The sequence below is a fragment of the Delphinapterus leucas genome, chromosome 9 (assembly GCF_059928025.1).
Source record: "Delphinapterus leucas isolate spDelLeu-1000000601 "Yukka" chromosome 9, BTC_Dleu_Yukka2, whole genome shotgun sequence".
NCBI lineage: Eukaryota > Metazoa > Chordata > Mammalia > Artiodactyla > Monodontidae > Delphinapterus > Delphinapterus leucas.
The window spans coordinates 43,801,936-43,823,329 of record NC_143137.1 but is presented as its reverse complement, the minus strand read 5'-3'; the positions used below and the strand labels follow the sequence as shown (position 1 = coordinate 43,823,329).

At 35.1% G+C, this 21,394-nt stretch overlaps 1 protein-coding gene across 5 annotated transcripts in view; it reads left to right on the top strand.

The window, feature by feature from the left end:
• The window catches only part of BBS9 (Bardet-Biedl syndrome 9), a 453,658-nt gene that overhangs the window by 81,526 nt on the left and 350,738 nt on the right, over positions 1–21,394 (top strand). For all 5 annotated transcript variants that reach the window (XM_089917019.1, XM_089917020.1, XM_089917021.1 and 2 more), the window contains exon 7: positions 16,759–16,933. In XM_089917019.1, coding sequence (XP_089773145.1) covers positions 16,759–16,933 — 175 coding nt within the window. The remainder of the gene's footprint in view (positions 1–16,758; positions 16,934–21,394) is intronic.

Below are 21,394 nucleotides of genomic sequence, written 5' to 3'. Positions count from 1 at the left end.
GGACCGCATTTCCCGAGCCCTGAAGACAAGGGCTAACATCCCAAAATATGGACTCATTTATCACTCTACCGTCATTGGTTGAGCAGCTGCTAAGAGCAAAGGCTGCATCTCCTGATACCTGGCAAACAAATGCAGTTTTGCCTCATGAATTGATTGCTTCTCTGAGGTACCCACCAGTGTGTTTGGGGAGAAGCTTCTAGAACAAGTTGAGGAGCAGCCGTCCTTCTGTGAGACTGGATAGATTCCACGAAATAGTCTGGATGTCATGAAGGAGATAATGGTTCAGAGGAAGTGGCTGCTGAGTTTACTAGGAAGCTGGAGAAACAGGAGAAGTAATGCTTGAAGAAGGAAAAGAAATGGCTGGCTGCAATTTCCCTGGCATCTTCAGAAAACAGTAGTAGTATTCTAGAGGAGTGTTGAGGAGATAAGTGAAAGTCCCAAAAAGAAGCAAAAGCAAAAACCCTAGGAGACTCCTTAGGAGAATGGAATAGAAGACCCATCCGTCTCCTTCTCCAAATCCAAGAAAAAGAAATCTTTTTCCAAGGAGGAGCTGGTTAGTAGTGATCTTGAAGAGATAGCTGGCAGTGGAAGTCTTCCCAAGAGGAAGAAATCTTTGCCCAAAGAGGAGCCAGTTAATGACCCTGAAGAGTCAGGAAACAAGAGTGTCCCCAAGAAAAAGAGGAAATACTCTTCCAAGGAGGAGCCACGCAGCAGTGGACCTGAAGAGGCCGCTGCCAGCAAGAGCAGCAGCTCCAAGGAAAAGAAAAAGCTCCGAAAGCTGTCCCAGGAAAATGAGAATGGACATTTCCCTAGTGGGGCATAACTTGCAGAGATATTTCTCAATCCATCCCCTATAGTCCAATAAAAGTAAAAACATTTTCAAAAAAATCCTAAGACTAGATACTGAGACAAAAAGCTTTTGATACACATTATAAACTGTTTTATGTCAGGGAGATGGGCCAAATATATCCTTTTCTCAGCTATGTGTAATATCTGTGCCTACATCATGTATTATCATTTTTTAAAAATTTCAAAATCTCCACTTAATGGGCAAAAGTGATCTGTTAAATTTTCATAATTTAAAATAGTAGCAAAAAATATTTATTGGGCACTTGCCAGGTGCTACCACCTAAGACTGTGCTAAGGATTTAACCTTAACTTTCTCATTTAATTCTCAAAGCAACCCTGTAAATCAGGTCATTATTTTCATTTCAGGCACAAGAAAATTTAGGCTTGGCAAGATTAAGCAATTTGCCCCAGGTTGTGTCCTGTGAATGATTATTTTAACCTTGTTCATTTACTTAATGGGACAAATACTTTTAATTTTTTATGATGTTAAACGTTTTGATCTTTTTTGTTTTGGCTTCTGATCTTTGTATCATTCTAATGAAGACCTTTCCTATACTACGATTCTAAAATATTTTCATATGTTTTCTTAACTTTTCTGGAATTTAGTTTTAAGTATCGTATATAGTAGGGCTCTAATTTAATTTTTTTCCCAAGTGTATACCCTGTTGTCCAAGCACCATTTGTGAATATTCTTTTTATAATTTGAAATGCTAATTTTCTTATATGCTGAATTCCCGTATAATCTGTAATTTGCTCTTAGACTCTATTCCTTTCCCTTGATTTACTTGTCCATAAATAGTGTATCTATAAAGAATGCCAATACTGTATTTAACAAATTTAATGTATAGTATGTTTTGATATGTGAGAGGAGTAATCATTCTTTATTGATCTTGTTTTTAAATATTTATAGGTTATTCTTGCTTTTTTTATACTTTCCTTTCAGGTTTGAAAAACAGTTTATTGAGTTCCATGAAAAAATCTGCTGGAATTTTGTCTAGCATTGCATCAAATCTATAGATTATTTTAGTGCATAACTGACATGTTTATATATTAATTCTTCCCATCCAGGAATATAATATGTCTTACTATTTATTTAGCTGTCCTTTTATGTCTTTTAGTAAAAATATTACTTTTTATCTATATTAGTTGTTTATTTGTTTGTTATAACTTCCCTGCGTCTTTCCTTCCTTCTTTCCTTTCACTTATGTGCCAAGTATGGTGGTAAACAATATGGTGCTAAGTATAGAAGTCTATGGCTTCATTAAGTTTGGAAAGGGAAATACACAGTCAGTAGATAATCATAGAAATAGGTATAAAATCACAAGTGCTATGAAGGAAAAGATGCCATGATAACGAGGGTATATTTTAGGTGTATATTGCCTAATTTGGCCTTCCTAAGGAAGTTAAGATCTGAAAGTTGAGTTAGAGTCAGTGTGTTAGGAACTTAATTGCTTTGGTTGCTATTGTGAATGGCATATTTGTAACAACATTAAATTTTTTTTTTGGAGGGAATGGGAGGAAGTCTGGGAATATAATGTTATGTTGATAGTTATTTTTCTTGCTACACAAAAGATAATATTCTGCTCTATTCTGGCTTCCACTGGTGTTAAGGAGTCAACTTTTAGTCTAGCTGTTATTCTTTTGCTAGTTAATCTGTCTTTTCTCTATTGCTTTTAAGAAATTCTCTTTGCCTTTGGTGTTCTGCAGTTTCTCTGTTGGGTATCTAAGGGAGGATTTATTTTTACTTATCCTATTTGGAATTTATTTGGCGTAAACCTGGTCTTAGGATTAGTGCCTTTCAACAATTCTGGAAAATCTTCAGCTATTATTTCTTTGAATATTGCCTCTTTCATATTCTCTCCATTATCTCTTAATGAAAATCCAATTAGATACATGTTAGACCATCTTATGCTATTGTTCAAGTCTCTTAACTGCACTTGTATTTTCTGTCTCTGTGTTTCTTACTAATGCATTCTAGATTATTTCTTAGATGTATTTTCCTGTTTCCTAAATCACTGCTATTCGGAGACTAAATTCTATTGAAACTACTCTTGGAGTTTTATTAACTTTGTTAAGTCTAGGTATTATATTTATTATTTCTCAAAGTTTATTTGGTCCTTTTAAAAGTCTGCTTGGTGATTGATAAAATCTTTTATTCATATTTTTAATACCTGTTTTTATTTCCTTAAACATAAAATATAGTACTTTTATTCTCTGTTGATAATTTCAGTAAATGAAGTCTTTGCATTTCTGATTATGCTATTATTTTTGCTGTCTCTTGCTCATATTGCCTCCAATTCCTTGTTTATTGTGATTTTTGCCTGTGAGGTCATATTCTTGGAACTTTATCCATGGGAATGATTGGTGTGTCCCTTCAAATATTTGAGTTGTCTTTTGTCAGGGATTTGGTGGTACTTCTAACCCAGGATCACTTTTACTAACTTCACAGATTGAGGCTTCTTGGGCAAGTCAGTAGAGTGAATTTGGTCTGAAAACCCACATTAAGATCAGCTTGGGGGTTGTGAATTCTTAGGAGAGATGTTTTTCCTTTATCTCGTTCCAAGTTTTGAGATATGCACTTTATTTTGCTTTCTCTTGGGCTTGGGTGGGGGTGGGGGGAATGCTAGTTCGAAGTTCTCCTTACACTTAAGGTAGAGCCCTTTGTGGTCTTAGCTTTGTACCAGGGGGGAGAAAGATAATGTACAGGATCAATTGGATTTCCCACCTAGAGTGGGCTCCAAGGTTTTTCTCCTTTACTACATGTCATTTTGAGACTATGAAAACTGATGCTGAGGGTATATGATTTAAGAGATTGCCCCAGGGGTTCTGTTTACCTTTGTGGGTTCTCACGTTCACTTAGTGTTTGGCTTCTGAATTTTATTTACCTTTTTTTAAGGGGGGGCGCAGCATATTGATGTACTCAAAAATGCTGCTTTTAACAAACATTTTATTCAGTAATTTTAGTGGGAGAATCAGGGTTTTATCTGCTGTTCTCCTCATCTACTTAGTTTAGAATTTGTTTAGTTTTATTTACCTTTGCAAGCAATGCTTTTGGAAATAAGACAAGAATAAATAAATTATAGCAAAGAATTTACCAAGCAGCTGTGTCAAGTTTTGTCTGCCAAAGTGAAATATTTAACATTTTCTATTTAAATCTGATGTTATTTATAAGCATACCAAGTGCATTTGTGATGTTAGGCCATGTTAAATTTGAAATCAGAAAGGAATTTAGAGATTATGTCATTAGAGTATCTACTTTATGCATAGTTTTCAGTTGGAGAAGCAGAATGAAGATTAGAAGATGTATAGGGTTGAATTCTGCCTCTGCTACTCACCAGCTGTGTGTCCTTAACAAACATCGAACTTTCCTGAGCCTTAGGTCTCTCTATAGTCAAATGAGAGCAATAGTTCTTGATCTTCCCAAGTTATAGAATAGTTGATAGAGTTGGATGTGTTAATAATATATGGGCCAGTGCTTGTAACCTGCTATTATTGTTAATTTTGAAGACTTTAATTTGCTTCTTTTAATCTCATGAGATTTCTGTGAGAGAAGGCCGTTAATGCATTTATAGATTGCTTACCTTTGTTCTACGTAACCTCTTGAAACCCACCTCATTTCTTTAGCCTTCTTTAATTTCCTCTCTGTATGACATTCTAGCTCAGTTAAGCTTTAGAGCATAGAGCAGACACCAAGAAATTTGAAAGCTGGTTTAGAAAGATTTATTGAAATGTACACAGAGTATTACCTAGTTATAAATGCCTTTCACATTTGTATCAGATGGAGCTATATTCCAGTGTTTTAGGATATAAAGTAAAACTAGTCTTTGATAGAGAATAGTAAAAGCCCATGCGATATCCAGTCAGTATTGGAAAGATTTTTGAAGTCAGTTGCCTTTTGATAGGATTAGATTCTTTGTCTACTTGTCAGCAGGGGGAGCCTTTGCCTCACTTTTTGATTCCAGAAGTCTGACAGTGGTGAGTTTGTAAAGAGCCAGCATATTATGGAAAATGCTTGTTTCCTCACCTAACCTAGGCCTGAATAGGTTTTGGAACCAGTTTTTCCTTTCTTCTTCTAACGGGAAAACTTTTTGTGCTTGTTTTCTGAGGTTTTTTTATACTAGTGGTATTTAAGTGCTAGTGCGGGGGTTCTTTAAAAGTGGTTCATGCTAGGATAAACTAGTGGTTTGCAAATGCTATGCCCCGTTAAAGTTTTAAATGGTCTTAAGGTAATGAAAAAAAATTAGCTACTGAAGTAAATTTTTCATAAAGCTAAAATTTGTTCAGTTAAAGACCTGTATTGAGGACTAACATTTTCTACTTCCTACTTATTTGTTTTACATTGTCTTTGTAGAAAATGTTGGTGATGATAGTCTTTATGTTTTTTTTTTTTTTTTTTAAATATCCTTATTGGGCAGTTTACAAGGTTGACAACCTATGATGTTCCCCAGTAGTTTCTGAAATTTTATGGATCAGTGAAATTCAAGAGCCAAGTATTTTAGCAAATAAAGATTGGAACTTCTGAACTGAACCATTTCCAACTTCCTGGTCACCTTTTTTCCTAACTTTTCCCTGAGATGTTTACTTCCCTTTTACGCCTAAGGAGTGAGACTTAATGACTAAACTACTGTATCTGATGTTCAAGATATAAGTGTAGGTACTAGGGAAAGTTGGTTTGATTATTTAAGTGTGCTGTATTTGGAATTAAGATTGGCATGCATTCCTACCATGTTCCAGGTCCTGAACTGGGTAGTTTGCATATGTTCCGTATCTTTACAGCAATCCAGTGGGGTATAGAGATTGTGATAGGGTTTATTTTGCATGTGAAGAAACAGAGTGAACGAAATTAAACAAAATAGCCAAGTCATGTATCTAGAATGTGTCAGAGCAGGATTAAAACATTACCAGGTTGTCTTTTTGATTCAAAATCATTGCTCTTTCCACTACATATTAATACTTTATGCTACATTTGATACTTTTCCCATCTTTGCTCAATTTATTCTTTTATAATATACCATCCTGCTCTAAGAACAAGGAATAGCCAGAGAGTATCCTATTCAGTACCCTTTTGAGGGGTGCTTTTCCTGCTGGTAGTAATCCCTTGTTTCATATTACCCAGAGAAAGACTCTGTACCCAGGGCTCTAATAATTACTAAAGCTTTAAGGCTTAATCTGTGTATGTTTTTGCAGTTAGAGTTTTATGAAATACTGATGGATTTAAAGATCGTTCTGTTTCTTTGGTATCCTCTTTGGGCTGCCACAATTTATTCTTTATGGTTAAGTGATTTCCCTTCTCATTTATATATTTTCCTTTTGCCATCCTTTCCCACCCCACCTTTATTTCTTGTGTCTTTCTATTAGGCTTTATCTTTCTTAAGAGCAGAGTATTTCCTAGTGTATCTAATGTTGCACATACAATGAATACTTTGTCTTTTGACATAGTACTAAGCCCTGAAATAATTTAGAATTTCAGCTTCTTAAGTGTCACATATTAAAACTAATTGTTTTAGGGCCTTTTCCATACCACTTTTACTTTGCTGCTATTCATTCATTCATTGAATGATTATTTATTGATCTCTACTATATACTAGGGACTATTTGGGGTGGGAAGTTGTGGTGAATAAAGCATAATGCCAAATCTCAAGGGGTTTTCATGTGACTATGGTAATGTTATCAAATATCTTGGCCCACTTGATGATCATTGGCATCCTGAAACCTAGTACTACAGTTTGACATGGTTTTCTACTTCCATGTGAGTTCAGTTGACTTGAACAGATATTTTTGGAGCACTGACATGTAAGGGACTATACTCAGTGCTGTGAGCCAGACCATGAAAACAAAATCGACTTACCTTCAAGGATTTTATGCTTCATTTATGGGAGTTGAGGAGGGGAGAGAAATATGCCAAATTTAGCTGTATCACCAGGAAAAATATTGTCAGTACTAATAGGCAGTGATGCAGAATGTACTAAGAAAGAATAGAGGAAGAGTGTGTTTTTTATGCCTAAAGGGGATTGGAGAAAGCTTCAAAATGGTTGGGTGCTGGGGATGGAGGATATGTAGAGGGATTTTATGAGGTTAAGGTGAGGGAATGATATCTGAGGTGAATTGAACTAGAGTAACAAATGCATAAGGGCATTTAGGGCAAGCTTATGTTACCTGAAGTATTTGGTGGTTGGGACTGGATGAGGAGTAGTAGTGAAAGTTCATTTAGCGGATACACTGAAGAGTTCTTTGGATATCCTGCTTATTAATTTCTACTTATTTCTGGAGACACTGGCGTACCTTTGAAGTTTTTGAGTGGGTTGATAATGTGATTCCATCTGTATATTAAGATGATTACTTTGGTATATTTGTTTTCATGACTTTTATTCAAGATATGGTATTTTAACTGCTTCTTTTAGAAGAATCCAAGGACATTTAACAGACCAAACAATGGTTAAGCGGCACATCAAACTTTGTGATAAGAATTGACAGTTCAGGAAACTTAAAGTCATTGTTGTCATTATCCCAAGTTCATTTTGATTTGCCTTTAAAATTGTATGAGTTTAGATGAAGTTGAACCTCAGCTGAGAATTTCCTGGCTTTAGTTATTTTTTTCACAACCTAATTTAATTGGTTGTAGTGAATTCAGTGTAGACTATACTTTTTTCTTATTCCTTTTTTTTTCCCCCCCCGGTACGCGGGCCTCTCCTGTTGCCGCTTCGCGGCATTTGGGATACTCCCGGACCAGGGCACAAACCCGTGTCCCCTGCATTGGCAGGCGGACTCTCAACCACTGCGCCACCAGGGAAAACCTGCTTCTTTTGATACAATGACGAATTTAGGATTGAGAGTTAACAATATATAAAAAGCAAATATTTAGCTTTTGGTGTTTTTGCTTTATTGGACTGTTAATATTGCAAATGAAGAATGTACAAAATGAAGAGGTATTTAAATTTTCTTTCTTTTTTAAATGATTTTTTGGGGAGAGTTTTCTGGATTTCTTATCATGGCTGGTTATTACCTTGAGAAGTTTACCTCACTTTGAAACCAGTTATTTAAAAAAATATATCTCCAACATTATACTCACCCTTTAAGAATTTTCCTTTTGGATGAGAGAGAAGAAAGGAATGCTAATAAATAATGGGCTCTGCTGTATGATATCATCTATCTTGTCTTTCGTATGTCACTCAGGGTCATCCTGCAAAAAACATCAATAAAAGAGAGTCAGGGTGGGGGGTAGGGGAAGAAAATGGGTATGTGTGTGTTGGGGGAGGGTACAGAGGCAGAGACAGCTCATTCCCAAATAGAGCTTTCTGACACACCCATAATGTACTTCTTTAGAGATTTCTTCAATAGTTATCATGTTAGAGAAATTGCTGTTTTGAGGAAAGTATACTTAAAATGGACAGAAAATCGTCTTGAATAGACAGCAGTTCACACAGACCTAGGTTTTGAGAGATTTTCCAAAGTTCTTGAAGTCTTAAAAATCCTTTGCTTTGGCAAAAAGTGTGAATTTCTGATTTGGTGTGTGCTCCTTCCCACATTAAATTTTATCCTTTTTGGTCTGAAGGATTTTTTTTCCTCTCAATTTTAAGTTTTTCACATAATTTGGTCTGTAAGGAAACAGGTAATCCAGTAATCTCAAACCCTTACCATTTATTGAATGCTTATTAGGTACCAGCCAGTATGCATTTTTATTGTATTTTATTCTTACAGTAGCATCATTACAATCTTCTCCTCATACGACTGCTGTACAGATGAGGAAATTTGATAGAGCTTTCAGGGCTAAAATAAGGTTGCAGCAAATGTGGACTTAAGTTGTGGCTTTGCCATCAGTTCTGATGAGCATGCCTGCCATCTTCATCAGCAGTATCTCCCTCCACTCAACGCCCTCCCTCAGAGTTTACTGCTTTTATTCCTCTTCAAACAGAGCTTTCTTATAATCCTATAATCCAGGTCTCTGAATGGTGGGCTTTCTGCTTTTGCTTCTCTGAACGTTTGGCAAACTCTTTCTCAGCCTGCAAAACCCAAGTGTTATTTCTGTTCTGAAGCTTTTCTTCATCCTTCCAGATACAATTAATCATGCTTCCATAGCCTTTGTACGCCTCTGTTCTTACATTGTTATAACTCCCGTATTCACTGAACTTTCTGAGGGTAGCGACCGTCTCTCCTAGCATATACTAGGTACAGCAAATGTTTGTGGAATTTGTTGAATGAATGTGAATTCTGGAGAATGTTATCAAATCTTTCATGATCATTACATCTGACAAAGTAATTCACCCAATATTTTGTGGATGCAAGTGATAATATAATATTTAGGGCCTTCTTTTAAACTCTAACATTGCATTCATATTGAATCTATCACATGTAATGCTAATTTAATGAATGGTTGTAATTTCTTTATAATATGTTATTAACCTTGTTCACAGTTTAGGGGGGAAAATAGTGATAAATAGCTTAGTGGAACACACACTAGTGGTCTTTGTGAGGCTATTAAAATTCCTATTAAAATGAGAACATTAAAATGTCAAAAGTCAAGTTCATAGGAAGAGTTAGTATGTAGACCCAATTTTTATTTTCCTCAGTCTTAATTAGTCTCATGAATTATTTATTGGCATAACACTTAAATAATAGTTGAGAATTTGTGTAATTTTTCTGCATTACATATTTAAAAATATTAGCCATTTAGCTCAACACATGTATCCTATTTGTTGTTTCCTCTGTTTTCTTAGGGCTTTAAATAAATTTTATTTATTTATTTATAACTGAGGTTTTAAACTTCGAATCTACTTGAATATTGCATTATTATTAGACACTAATTACTTTTCAAATGCTCAAATAAAAAAGAATTTGAGGGAGAGAGTAATAAGAAAGAAGCTAGCTATTCTTTTATTCAATTAATTACCAATTATTAATTTTTAAGCATAGCCAAATAGTAGCATGTATCTCAAAACAATGGTGATAGTTTTATTTCTATAATGATATGAGTGAAAAGGCACAAAATGATATGTAGTGGCAAGTTTACTATCCTGCAAGCTCTAGAAATCCATCTACCATTGTTTTTAAGGCAATATCTGTTGAAATCCTACTCTGAACATTTTTGTGTCTCTGCTCATAGTAAACATGTTGTATCATTTTTGAGTTAAGTTTGCAATAAAGATTAATAAGTTAGTGTTTCAGTTTTTCTGTAACAACAACAACAAAACCTTTTTCTGTGCATGAAGTGCATGCATAAAACGAGCGGAAGTTCCACAGACTTTTGGACTCTTCTGTTCTTATGTATAAGTCTCTTGATGTTTCCTGTCTGCCTTTTTGACTACCTGTACAGCTGTTTTTCATGTGTTTTTCAGACTTGGAGAAAGACCAAGTATTTTTGACAGCTGTATGCTGAACTGCAATGTATGCTTGGCCACAGGTCACGTTTGCATTTCTTCGCTTGTATTTTTACTCAGTGTGTAAAAGAAATACGAGCATAGAGAGATTCAGAAAACATGTAGCATGCTGAGTAATGGTAGTCTTCTTCACCACTTACTCTGCTACATAGATTCCAGAGGAAGAAAAAGACAGCAGAAAAATGGAGGAAATGGTATTCAGAACTACCCTCCATGGGGCCCTTGTTGCTATAATAATGAATGATGGAAAATGCTCTGGGTTATGCATGGTGGAAAAAACTGAGCACAGGGACACACACACACACACACACACACTCTGCTACAGACCATTTTAATGAACAGACTATAATTTAGTAAAGAAAAGTGTTAATCTAGCAGTCAGTTCAACATGTAATTGATTACCAATTTATGCATCATGTTAAAGCTTTGTCTATATGATATGTTAACACCAGGAAATGAGACACACTTCTTAATAAATATTCATCTCATGAGGCTGCCATAATGGAACTTTCCTGCCTCCACCCACCCATCCCCACAGGTACAAAAGTTTTTCATTGCCTTTGAAAATGAAAAATACTGATTTCCAAAGTTCTTTCAAAATGATTTTGGTAGGTCCTTTGTCAGTTTGTTCCTAGATCTTTCAAATAGTATTTCAAATCACAATGCTTATTTTTCTGTCATCATGGTTATGATTAATGAGATAAACATCCAGATTTTAAATTCTGATGAAATCTCCACCCTTCCTAGTTATTTCAACTTTAAAAGATATTTTTTTCCCTGTATTATTTAGGCATAATTTTTGAGGGAACATCACTTAGCTATTGTCATCTTTTCAATCTGTTGCTTTTACATTTCATACCCTCAAGTTGGTAGAACTTGATCCATTGTATTGGATCAAATCTAATTGCCTCTGTATCTTTTTCTAATATGTTCTTTTTCTCTTGCAGAAATTTCCTCTGCTTTTACCTTTGATCTCTTTTCATTCTACTTATCCTTCTCAGTCTAGGTATCCTTCTCAACTGAGAGGTAGGATACATCCTACCTCTACCATGAAACCTTTCCCAGGAAGTTCACTGTAATGAGGCTCTTTGATTTTCTATAGTGCTTAGTCAGTTTCACATCATTTAGATTTTATATGTTAACTTACGTTATTTTAAAAAAAGTGGATCCAGTGCAGTAAAATGGAGTCAGATTCTGACTTGAGTGCTAGCTGTCATTTTTTAATTCTTTGACATTAGACAAATTATTTAAGCTCTGTGGGTTTCAGTCTTCTCATGTGTAAAATGGGACTATTGTTATTAAAGATTATAGCTATATGCTACATAAGTGTTTAGCACAAAGGCAGGAATATAACAGGTGCTCAGTCAGTGGCAGTAGTAGTTATTTGCTGTTGTTCTATATTTCTTACAGCTCCTAATATAATACTGAGCATGTGGTAAAGACTCTTTGAGTATGGTTCATGGCTAGGTCATTTAAATAGCTCCTGGAATCCCATCGCTTTTATGAAATCTTCCTGTTGGCTCTGTTCTATTAGAACTACAGAACTTTCATGGCTTCTCTGGGCTGTTCTTTCTGTTCTCATTATCAGTAAGGGGAGCCTTTGGTATGTATTCTGAAGTGGCTTCCAATACAGTGATTTGAAGGATTTATTTATTTATTTTTGAGTAATGTTTTGGATTGATCCCTACATTTTTCTAATCGTCAGTGGCTAGGATTGTAATAAATAAAGCATTTTTCATGGACTTAAAATGCAGTATGTGAATTGCATATAATAAAGCCTCAGCCAATCTGAGCTGCAGATGAATAAAGTATTTTGCCTAGCTTACTTCAGCTCAACAGACATTTATTAATGTATCTCCTATGTGCCAGGCATTTTCTAATCGTTGGATTTACAGAGATGAATAAGATATACCTTCTTGCCGTTGAGTTTAAGCTAGGGATAATGAGAGACACAAAAACAGATAATTTCAATCAGTGATTAGTTGTAAGATGACGGTAAGGATGGGGCTCTGTGGGATCACAGATGGAGGGTAATTGAAGGGAAAGAGAAGATTTCTGGGAAGACGAGCTTCAGTCTGTGATGTCTCTCAGAGGACAAATGGGTTGATGCACTTGATTCAGGGACAGAGAGTCAACTCAGCTTCAATATTTATGAGAATTTATTGCCTATAAAGTCCATGGATAGGTTTGGCTCCAAGTGCGGCTTGATGCACTGGCTTAAACAGTGTCTTCCATGGCCCTCTTAACTACACCCTTGTAAAAGCCTAATGGCTTCTGTGATTCCAGACCTTATCCTCCTCACATATTACTCCCCAGGGGGAAGAGTAAGTTTTTCTTTAGTTTCAGCTCAGTTTAGGGATTTAGTTTCTTTCATTGGCTGTAAATTATAACCATCCCTTAACTAATCACTGTGACTAGTGGGATACTAATTAGTTTATATAAGTCAGGGCCTACCTACTCTCAAGCTTAGAATGGAGTCAGTCTCATTCAAGCCTCATGGCTAAAGATGGGAGGAGAGGGCAATGGATGACCAGGAGGCATCCAGCAAATGTTCACTATCCCAGGGGAAGAAAAGTGTAAGAAGTTTTTTGGAAAGGAAATAACATAAGCAAAAGCAAGGAAGTTGCACCACTACAATGTATGTGGGAAACAGCAAGTAGTTAAATATTAATACAACATTTAGTATGAGACTTAGAAAATAATTATAAAATAATAATGCGATGCAGTATTTAACACCTGCTGGATCTAGTTTCCGTACATTACTTAATTTAATTCTCACAACAGCTAACTAAGTTAGGTACACCATCTTGCAGATAAGGAAACTTGAGCCCAAATTCACCACTAATAATTGGTTGAACTGGACTCAAACTCAGATTATCTGACTCTAGAGGCAGCCCATGTGGGGTTATATCTCCCCTATATTGCTAGAGTTTCAGGAAATAAGACTTCATATATCATGCTAAGGAGCCAAGTGTTCTCTGGGGCTCAAGTTTTCTTCAAGCTCTAGCTCTTTGTCATACCATGCGAAAGCAGTAGTTCTCAAACTTTAGCATGCATCCGATAGCCTCTAGGGCTTGTTAAAACCTAGACTTGGGCCTTATCATCATAGTTTCTGATTCCATAGGTATAGAGTGGGACCCTAGGATTTGCATTTCTAAGAATTTCCTAGACAATGCTGATGCTGGTGGTCTGGGAACCACACTTTGAGGACGACTTCTTTAAGGTCTTTGGGAGACTGGAAGATTTGTCGTTCAGAGACATTCAACATATTGAAATGAACTCAAATTTTATTGTACTTCTGCTTGGAAGTATACATGCCTTGACCTCACATTCTTTAATAATACAGAGAGTATATTTTGGTTACAGTAATATCCTCCCCCATAGGTCAAGGTCATTGCATGTGTTTCATTGATTGGATTTCTTCTGTCTCTGATTCTTAACTTATTAAGATTAGATTTATTGCTCTCCTCCTAAGTCCTGCTCAATTTACTAGTGCTCAGTTCCCTCCTTGGTGGTTAAAAAAGTGCATTTGTATACTAAAGGAATATATTTGAACACTTTGTTTACATTTTTATTGTGAAAAAATTTAAATATCAGAACAAGTAACATGAATGTCCATTTTTCCACCATTTAGATGTAAATGTATATATTGTAAATGTATATACATGTATAAATGTATATACATGTATACACACACTTTTTTCTTTTTATGAACCATTTGAAAGTAAGTTATAGATCTTATGCCACTTCACTCATAACTATTGCAGAACACATTTCCTGATAAGAACATTCTCATATGTAATCACAATACCATAATTACACTTAAGAAAATTAAAAATAATTTCCTAATGTTATCTAGCATGCAGTCACATTCCAATTTCCCCAGTTGTCCCAATGTCTTCTATATCTGATTGTTTTTTGGTATCAGGATCCAATCAAGTGAAATTAAATTTTAAGAGTCAGTAAAGCTGGATGGATCTTTATGCTCAGATAAGTTCTGTGTTATTTAAGATATAAGTTTCATTGCTTTAATAAAGACCAAACTTAATTAAGGAAGATGTTTGTTTCTGTCAGATTTAAACACCTGGAGATAAAGTGGTCCAGGACTGGTAGGCAGCTCTGTTGTTCTCAATATGTGGCTTCTATCTTTGAGGCCAAGATAGCTGTTCCAGCCCTACCACCATGCTGGGAAGAGGGGAAGGGAGTGCATACTCAGTCCTTTTAAGGGTAAGTCTGGGTGTTGCACATATCACCCTGCTCCCATCTCATTGGCGAGAAAGTACTCATATGATGTATCTGTCACAGAGGCCTGGAGATATAGGCTTTATTCTAACTGAATGGCCATGAGTCTAGTGATAATTCAAGTACCAAAAGAAAGAATGGCTCTTAGGGGGAGCCGTTAGCATCTCGGCCACAAGTTTGTTTTTGCAAATGACTAAACTATGCTAAACTGTATGAAATCCATTTAATAGCTACTAGTACATTATAATATGACATTTCTCTTTTTGAGATATATAGGGCTAGTAATTCTTCTAAGCTGAGCCCTGACTGTTATTCTTTTTTGAATTATTTGATATATATTTTATAGATTTCCTGTTGTCTTCTTTTTTGTTGGGGCATAGCTGTCACTGCTCACAGCTATCAGTGTTTTCATACCTTTTCTAATTTGCTATTTTCTTTTCTCTGGGCTGGGGAAGCAGGTAATGATAACCATTATAATGATGCTATGATTTCTTGTGTTTTATGTGTGCTACACAGTGTTAGAGACTATTAAATCTTATCTCTAACTTTGGAGCTCTTAGGCAAATATACTCATTTTATAAACAAGGAGGCTGAAGCTCCTGGAATATCAGTAACTTGTTTATGAGAACTGCAACTGTTCGAACCATAATTAAAATAAGAATTGATGCCCTGAGTGAGACCTGGGAATCCTACCTGTAAAAAGTTTGCATGATTTTCATTACAAAGACTTTGCAGCATCTATTTTGACTATTTAGAGGCATATTTATACTTTTTCATTTTTGCTTGGTACAGACAGGAGGATTGCTATATAGTTAAATTCTGGATAGATGAGGTACTCTTTGTCTGAATATATCTCTGTGAATACACTCGTACAGCAAGTATATACATACAGCATCCATGCAAACTCATATCTTGTTTTATGAAAACTTAAATAAGCATAGTAGATAAAGAATAGATTTAAAAAGCTTAAAACAATGACTGAAAAACCTACTATGCCTTATAAAAGAATTTGAGCTTTGAGGGGATACTCTTCAAAACAGCATTAACATGAACAATCCCTTTCTCTCTAGCGATCCCAGAGTGGTTCAGATGTGTATTTTGTGAATATATGCTAAGACAGTATTCAACCTGAAACATCTCTGAGACTATTTAAAGTTGTTAAATGTATTGAATCAATTAAGATGGGATAGAGTATGTTGCAGTAATAAGCACCCCAAAGGTCTCAGTTTGTTTTCTTTTTAAAAAAACTCCTTTGGCAACACATTTTCATTTTTAAAAATTGCCCTTATATCCATACTCAGATACCATAATAAGACTACCATCCATTTCTATGCAATTTAATTTCTTTTTGAGCAAAGTATTCTTTAAATTTCAAAATTTAGGGTTAACTGTATTGGCACTGATATCCAAGGTAAAATAGAATAGTTACTACACGACTTACTGTATATGGTAAGTATGGGTTAGAGATGACAAATTAATTAGAAGATTGACCTTTTGTTTATTCTCTTAATGAGTAACTTAATTTTTCTTTGACATCGTTCTTCCCTATATAATAGATTATAGGATACACTAATCACATTAGCAGAACATGAAAAGTTATAGCCACTAGATCTTTCTCAGATTAGGGATACTATACTGTACCATAGAAATCATCATCATTATCATCATCTCAGTATATATATATTTTTTTCAGTATATTTTAAGAACTGTGAATTTTGTAGTTAATGTTTACAGACTAATAGTAGAAGACACTTCAAAATCAATCGATAGTTTAGGGCAATCAGTGACTAGCGTTATTCGGTATTAGTCATTTTCTCTCCCAACAGTGCTCAACACTGTGATTTGTATAAAACTGGTGCTTAATACATGTCTATGGATTTGGTCTGCTGTGTTTGACTGATGTCTAAGTCATTTGAAAGTATGGGGCTGACATACTATGAAGAAGAGAAGGCATCGTGTAGAACCGTTTATATTTCTGATTTTGGAAAAAATGATATCTTGCAGAGTCATGATTGTTCTCAGGTATTCTCTTGAGCTACGGATTTTAGCTCAAATAAATGAAAATAAATGTATTTAAAACTATAGACATATTATGAATAATGAAAAAATTGGGAAATGTGTAGATAGTGATATACAATAATCTTATAGCTTCATCAGTTTGAGATTTAAAATTTAAACTGCCCATTTTGTCCCTTGGGGAAAAAGTTAACTGACATATTTGTGGTGAATAGTGATAAAATCATTACATTCATAAAAAGAATAAGTTACCTAATTTCCTCTAATTCTTCTTTAGGTCGCGATTTAATTTGTATCCAGTCTATGGATGGAATGCTGATGGTGTTTGAGCAGGAGAGCTATGCTTTTGGAAGATTTCTCCCTGGTTCTCTTTTACCTGGCCCTCTTGCTTACAGTTCCCGTACAGATTCCTTCATTACTGTTTCATCCTGCCGACAAGTGGAAAGTTACAAGTAAGTTTGGATCTTGAATCTTTGGAATCATGGTTTTTTATGTGTATGCTGCTGATAATTTCTTATCCACAAAGAGCTTGAATATTGCAAATGAAAAAGAGAGTGGTTTCTCTGATAAAATGTAATTGTGGTGACTTAGAGGATATCATTTACATATCATAAAACATTTGAAAGGCAGTATAGTGCACAGATTGAGAGGAAGGATTTGGAGAGAGGCACACCTGGATTGGAGTCCTGATTTTGCTACTCACAGCTGTTTGATCGTCAGTGTCCTTATCCTGAATGTAAAGGAGGTAATAACATCTATTTCGACAAATTTGTTAAAAGAATTAAGTGTATGTCAAGTTACCACCCCATAGAAAATGCTCAATAATTATTGCGATTGTTCCTTGAATTATAAATAATAAAACACAGTCTGAGTGAAAAAAAGCCAGGTACAAATACATATATAGAATGATTTTATAACAAAAAAAGAATGTATATGACATAGGAAGAATACTGGCAAGAAATACAAGTGTGTTTATGAATGTTTTTAAAAGAACAGCTTACAGAAGTGAAGTATGAAAATGACCCTATGAAAACAGCTTATACTTTTTGCTAGAAATTCATATTGATTTTGGTGAATTGTGTTTCAGAGAGACCGTTTTCTTCTCTACCAGCTAAATTTCAATAAAAATTATGGTTTTGAGTTTTTGGAGGCTGTGTTTTTTATTGGAAGGGAGAATGGGAAAAAAAGTAAAAATCCATTCTGGGAAAAGAAATAGACTTGGAGAATTATAATATTTTAAGTAACTTTATTGTTGTTATCTTACTGATGGCAGCATTTAGAACTTTAAACATCTAAGCAACACTTCATTATAGCCTTTCAGTATTATTTTTGGCCACATGATTTTTCCCAAGGCAGGAAGAAAATATAAATTCATCAGGCAACAGATGTAAATTTTTGCCTTCAAGTTTTATTATTGTGTATATTGCAAGTTAATGTAGTTTTCTCTTAAAAAGTGACAATCTACATTCTGAGAATTATTGTTAAGGCATTGAGGATTTAAAACTCTGAAAATAAGCAAATGTTTGTGAGTAAGCAGAAGTTAACTGATGGAGGTAGTGTATCATTATGTCATATTCATCCTACAACTCCTATGGCGCTTGTCCAAAGGAGATGAGTGAGTTGTGGCATTGCTACTGATAATAAATAAAATATCATAATTATTATGAGAAGCTGGGAAAAATAATTCATTCAATCCTGCCAAAACTTAAGCAATATTGAGAAGATCTGCTTTTCACCTTTCCACCCAGTTCTTGCCAAGTAGGGTGATACTAGCAGTGTTACACTGGGGTCATGATACAAAGATGTGAATATTCCATGACTTACTCTTTGAAATATCGGAATAGGAATTAATTTGGTAATAACTCTAGGAGTGATTGGATGAGAAAACAATGTGTAGGTTTCTTTAATGTGAAGGTTTAATCTCACAGAAACTCATACTGTTTTAACTGTGGTAATTCTCCAACATACTGATCTATTAAATTCATCTCCATCTAAGACTAAAAAAGTGCACACTTTATTTATTATGTCGATCTTTTAAAATGGTAAAAATGCATGGGATATGTGATTATTGTGAAATGATGACAATCAAGAGGGTTTATAACATTGAGTAGTATGTTGTATTTATATATACTTTCAACTTTAATAGATTAAATGGTAATCACAGGTGTAATTTAGGATGGGAGAAAGCAGGAAAACTGTAAGTTTGGTTTTTGGAGCCTTCATTAAATCTATTTATAATCAGTTAAAAATATAATCAGTTAATAGAAAAGGCTTTTAAGACATAATTCATTTTCATTTTTGATATTGATGTTTAATTACTTTAAAAACAGATCAACTATGTTCAAATAGGAACTAGAGAAGGCTATGAGTCTCAAACTTTAGTGTGCATAAGAATCATCTGAGCATCCTTTTATGAAATGCACATTTGCACGTTCTTAATCCCCAACCCCTTAGATTTTGATTTAGTAGGTTTGGGGAAAAGACCAAGAAATCATCACAAATACACACCCCAGGTGATTCTAATTCAGGACATACTTTGAGTGTTGTTTTTCTTTTGAAGTGAGAGTTTTTTTTTTTTTTTTTGGTAGAGGAGGGGCTTTGGGCCATTCCCTTGGCCACATTTGTACAAACTTTGGATCATCTTTTATTCTCTTTTTCTTTCCTTTGCTTGTCAGAATTATATAGTCAGTAAATCGTGGTCTTTCTACCTTTTTTTTTTTCTCTTATTCAGCCCTTGCTTCCCATTCCCACTGGCATTCAGACCTTTATCTTTTCACTTGGATTTCTGTTTGTTTGTTTGTTTGTTTTTAACCTCTAATGTAGACTTTGAAGGGCCTTTCTCATAGCTATTCTTTTAAAACACCTCTTTAAGCCAGAATAATTTTTGTTGTCCATTAAAAAATCTAAATCTTCTCATATGACATTCAGTGCTCTTTATGCTCCAGTCCCATTTTACCTCTGTTAAGTGAACTTTCAGATTTGGAAGGAACTTTTAAAATTAACTGGTTTAAATATCCTCCTTTTTTTAACCTCCTGGATATATTATTGCCCAACACACTGATTTTTGCCCAATATCATATTTGCTTTTTGTATTGTGCTAAAATGTTCCAGAGTATGTCTTACATTATCAGGTTCCTGAGAGCAGAATCTGTTTTAAATACCTGTTCACTAAAGGAATAATTCAGTTCATTGGTTCAGTCATTCATTCAGCAAACATTTTTCAAGAGGCTTCTCTGTGCCACACACTGTGCAAAGCACTGGAGATGCAAAGCCAGATAAGACCTGTCTCTTGTCCTCCAGCAGTATGCCAGCAAGTGGGTAGCAAGTCAATCAGCTACTTCAGTTCATTGTGATACTGGCTATGGCAGCACTGTGCACAGGAAACTGAGAAGCCTAGAGGTGATACCTTTAAATAAGAGTTGAATGTAAGGAGGCTCCCGGAAGAAGTATACTTGCCAGGAGTTTTATCTTTCTCCCCTGTTTGCTATACACTTTCCCCTGTACCCCTACAGTGGCTCCTAATATTAATACATTGCTAAGTAGACAATAGTCTTTAAATCAGTATTTAAAAATCTGTTTGTTGAATTTAATGGATAGTATTTTAAAAAGAGGATTGTGTTCTTCACCAGCCTTAGGCTCTTGCCAAACTGAAATATTTGGTGTTATTCATATATATTCAGAGCTTCTCTCTTTCTCTCTGCTCTTTTGCTCATGCTGTACTCTGTCTGAAATGCTCTTCCTTCCTTTTCTGTGAATGAAAATTAGGTCTGGAAGCCTCCCTGCTCCCCATTCAGATCTTGCCTGACATAGCTGTCAGTAACAACCCCTTCTTCTCAATTCACAGAGTAATTTTTCACTGCTTTCCATAAGCACTATTCATGCTTTCACTGATATGACATTTCTTGTTTTTCTCCTTGACTAGGCTAAATGTTCCTTGATAGCAGGGATTTTGTATCCCCTGAAGTGCCTAGCATTGTACCTTGCTGAAAGTAGATGTTTAACAAGATCTTAATGAAGGAATGAAAAGTTTATGAGGAAACCTTCTATTTTGTTATTGGTATCTTCCAATGAAAATGATTCTCCCAGGCATAATCAAGAATGCTTTAACTATAGCTGGAATGAATGTAGTAATGCTCTGTATCCAGAGCCTCCAATTCTAGTAGAGTTCTGCAGGTTAAGTATCAAAGTTCCCAAATCTCCTGGTACACTTTGAGGTGACAACTATTTTTCATTTGAAAATAAATGATTTTGGAGGGTTTACTTTTGTGTTCGGTGACACCTCAATCCATATTTTAGTTACTTGCTGCTGTTTTTACGATGTGATACAGAGGAGCACTAAATTATACGGTTGAGTTTGTCATTGGTGCTCCACAGGACCTGTTAAGTGTTTGTGGCTATTGGTTCAAAAAGTACCACTGTTCACCTGGACTTGCTGTATCTGTGATTAGTGCCCTTTCTGTTCTGAAAAACACATGTGACACTCTTTCATTAAATCTTTTTACATTGGACCTGATTATTCTTTCAGCAGTTCCAACAAGGAAATTTTATTCTTTAGCTTATATCACGGAACACTTGAGCGATAAGAAAAAAAAATCCAAGTGTTTTCTTTATTTCAGAAATTCCAAGTCTGCTTGGAATTGTTTGGTTTTGGAAACAGATTTCCATGTACATTATTGGTCACAGTTAAGAGAATTTAAGGAAGAATCATAAAGTAAATGCTGTTGTAAGTTTGTCATCATCTAAATTTACTGTCAGTTACGTTTAGTAATAAAATACTCTTCTGAGTTGTCTTCTGGGAAGAGAATTGGTCTGGATTTAGAAATCAGGAGTCAATTTTGGCTGTGTCTGTGCCTGCTGTTTTGATGTTAATGAGGCCACTTTAGGGGTTCACTTATGCCTCACATGAAATAATA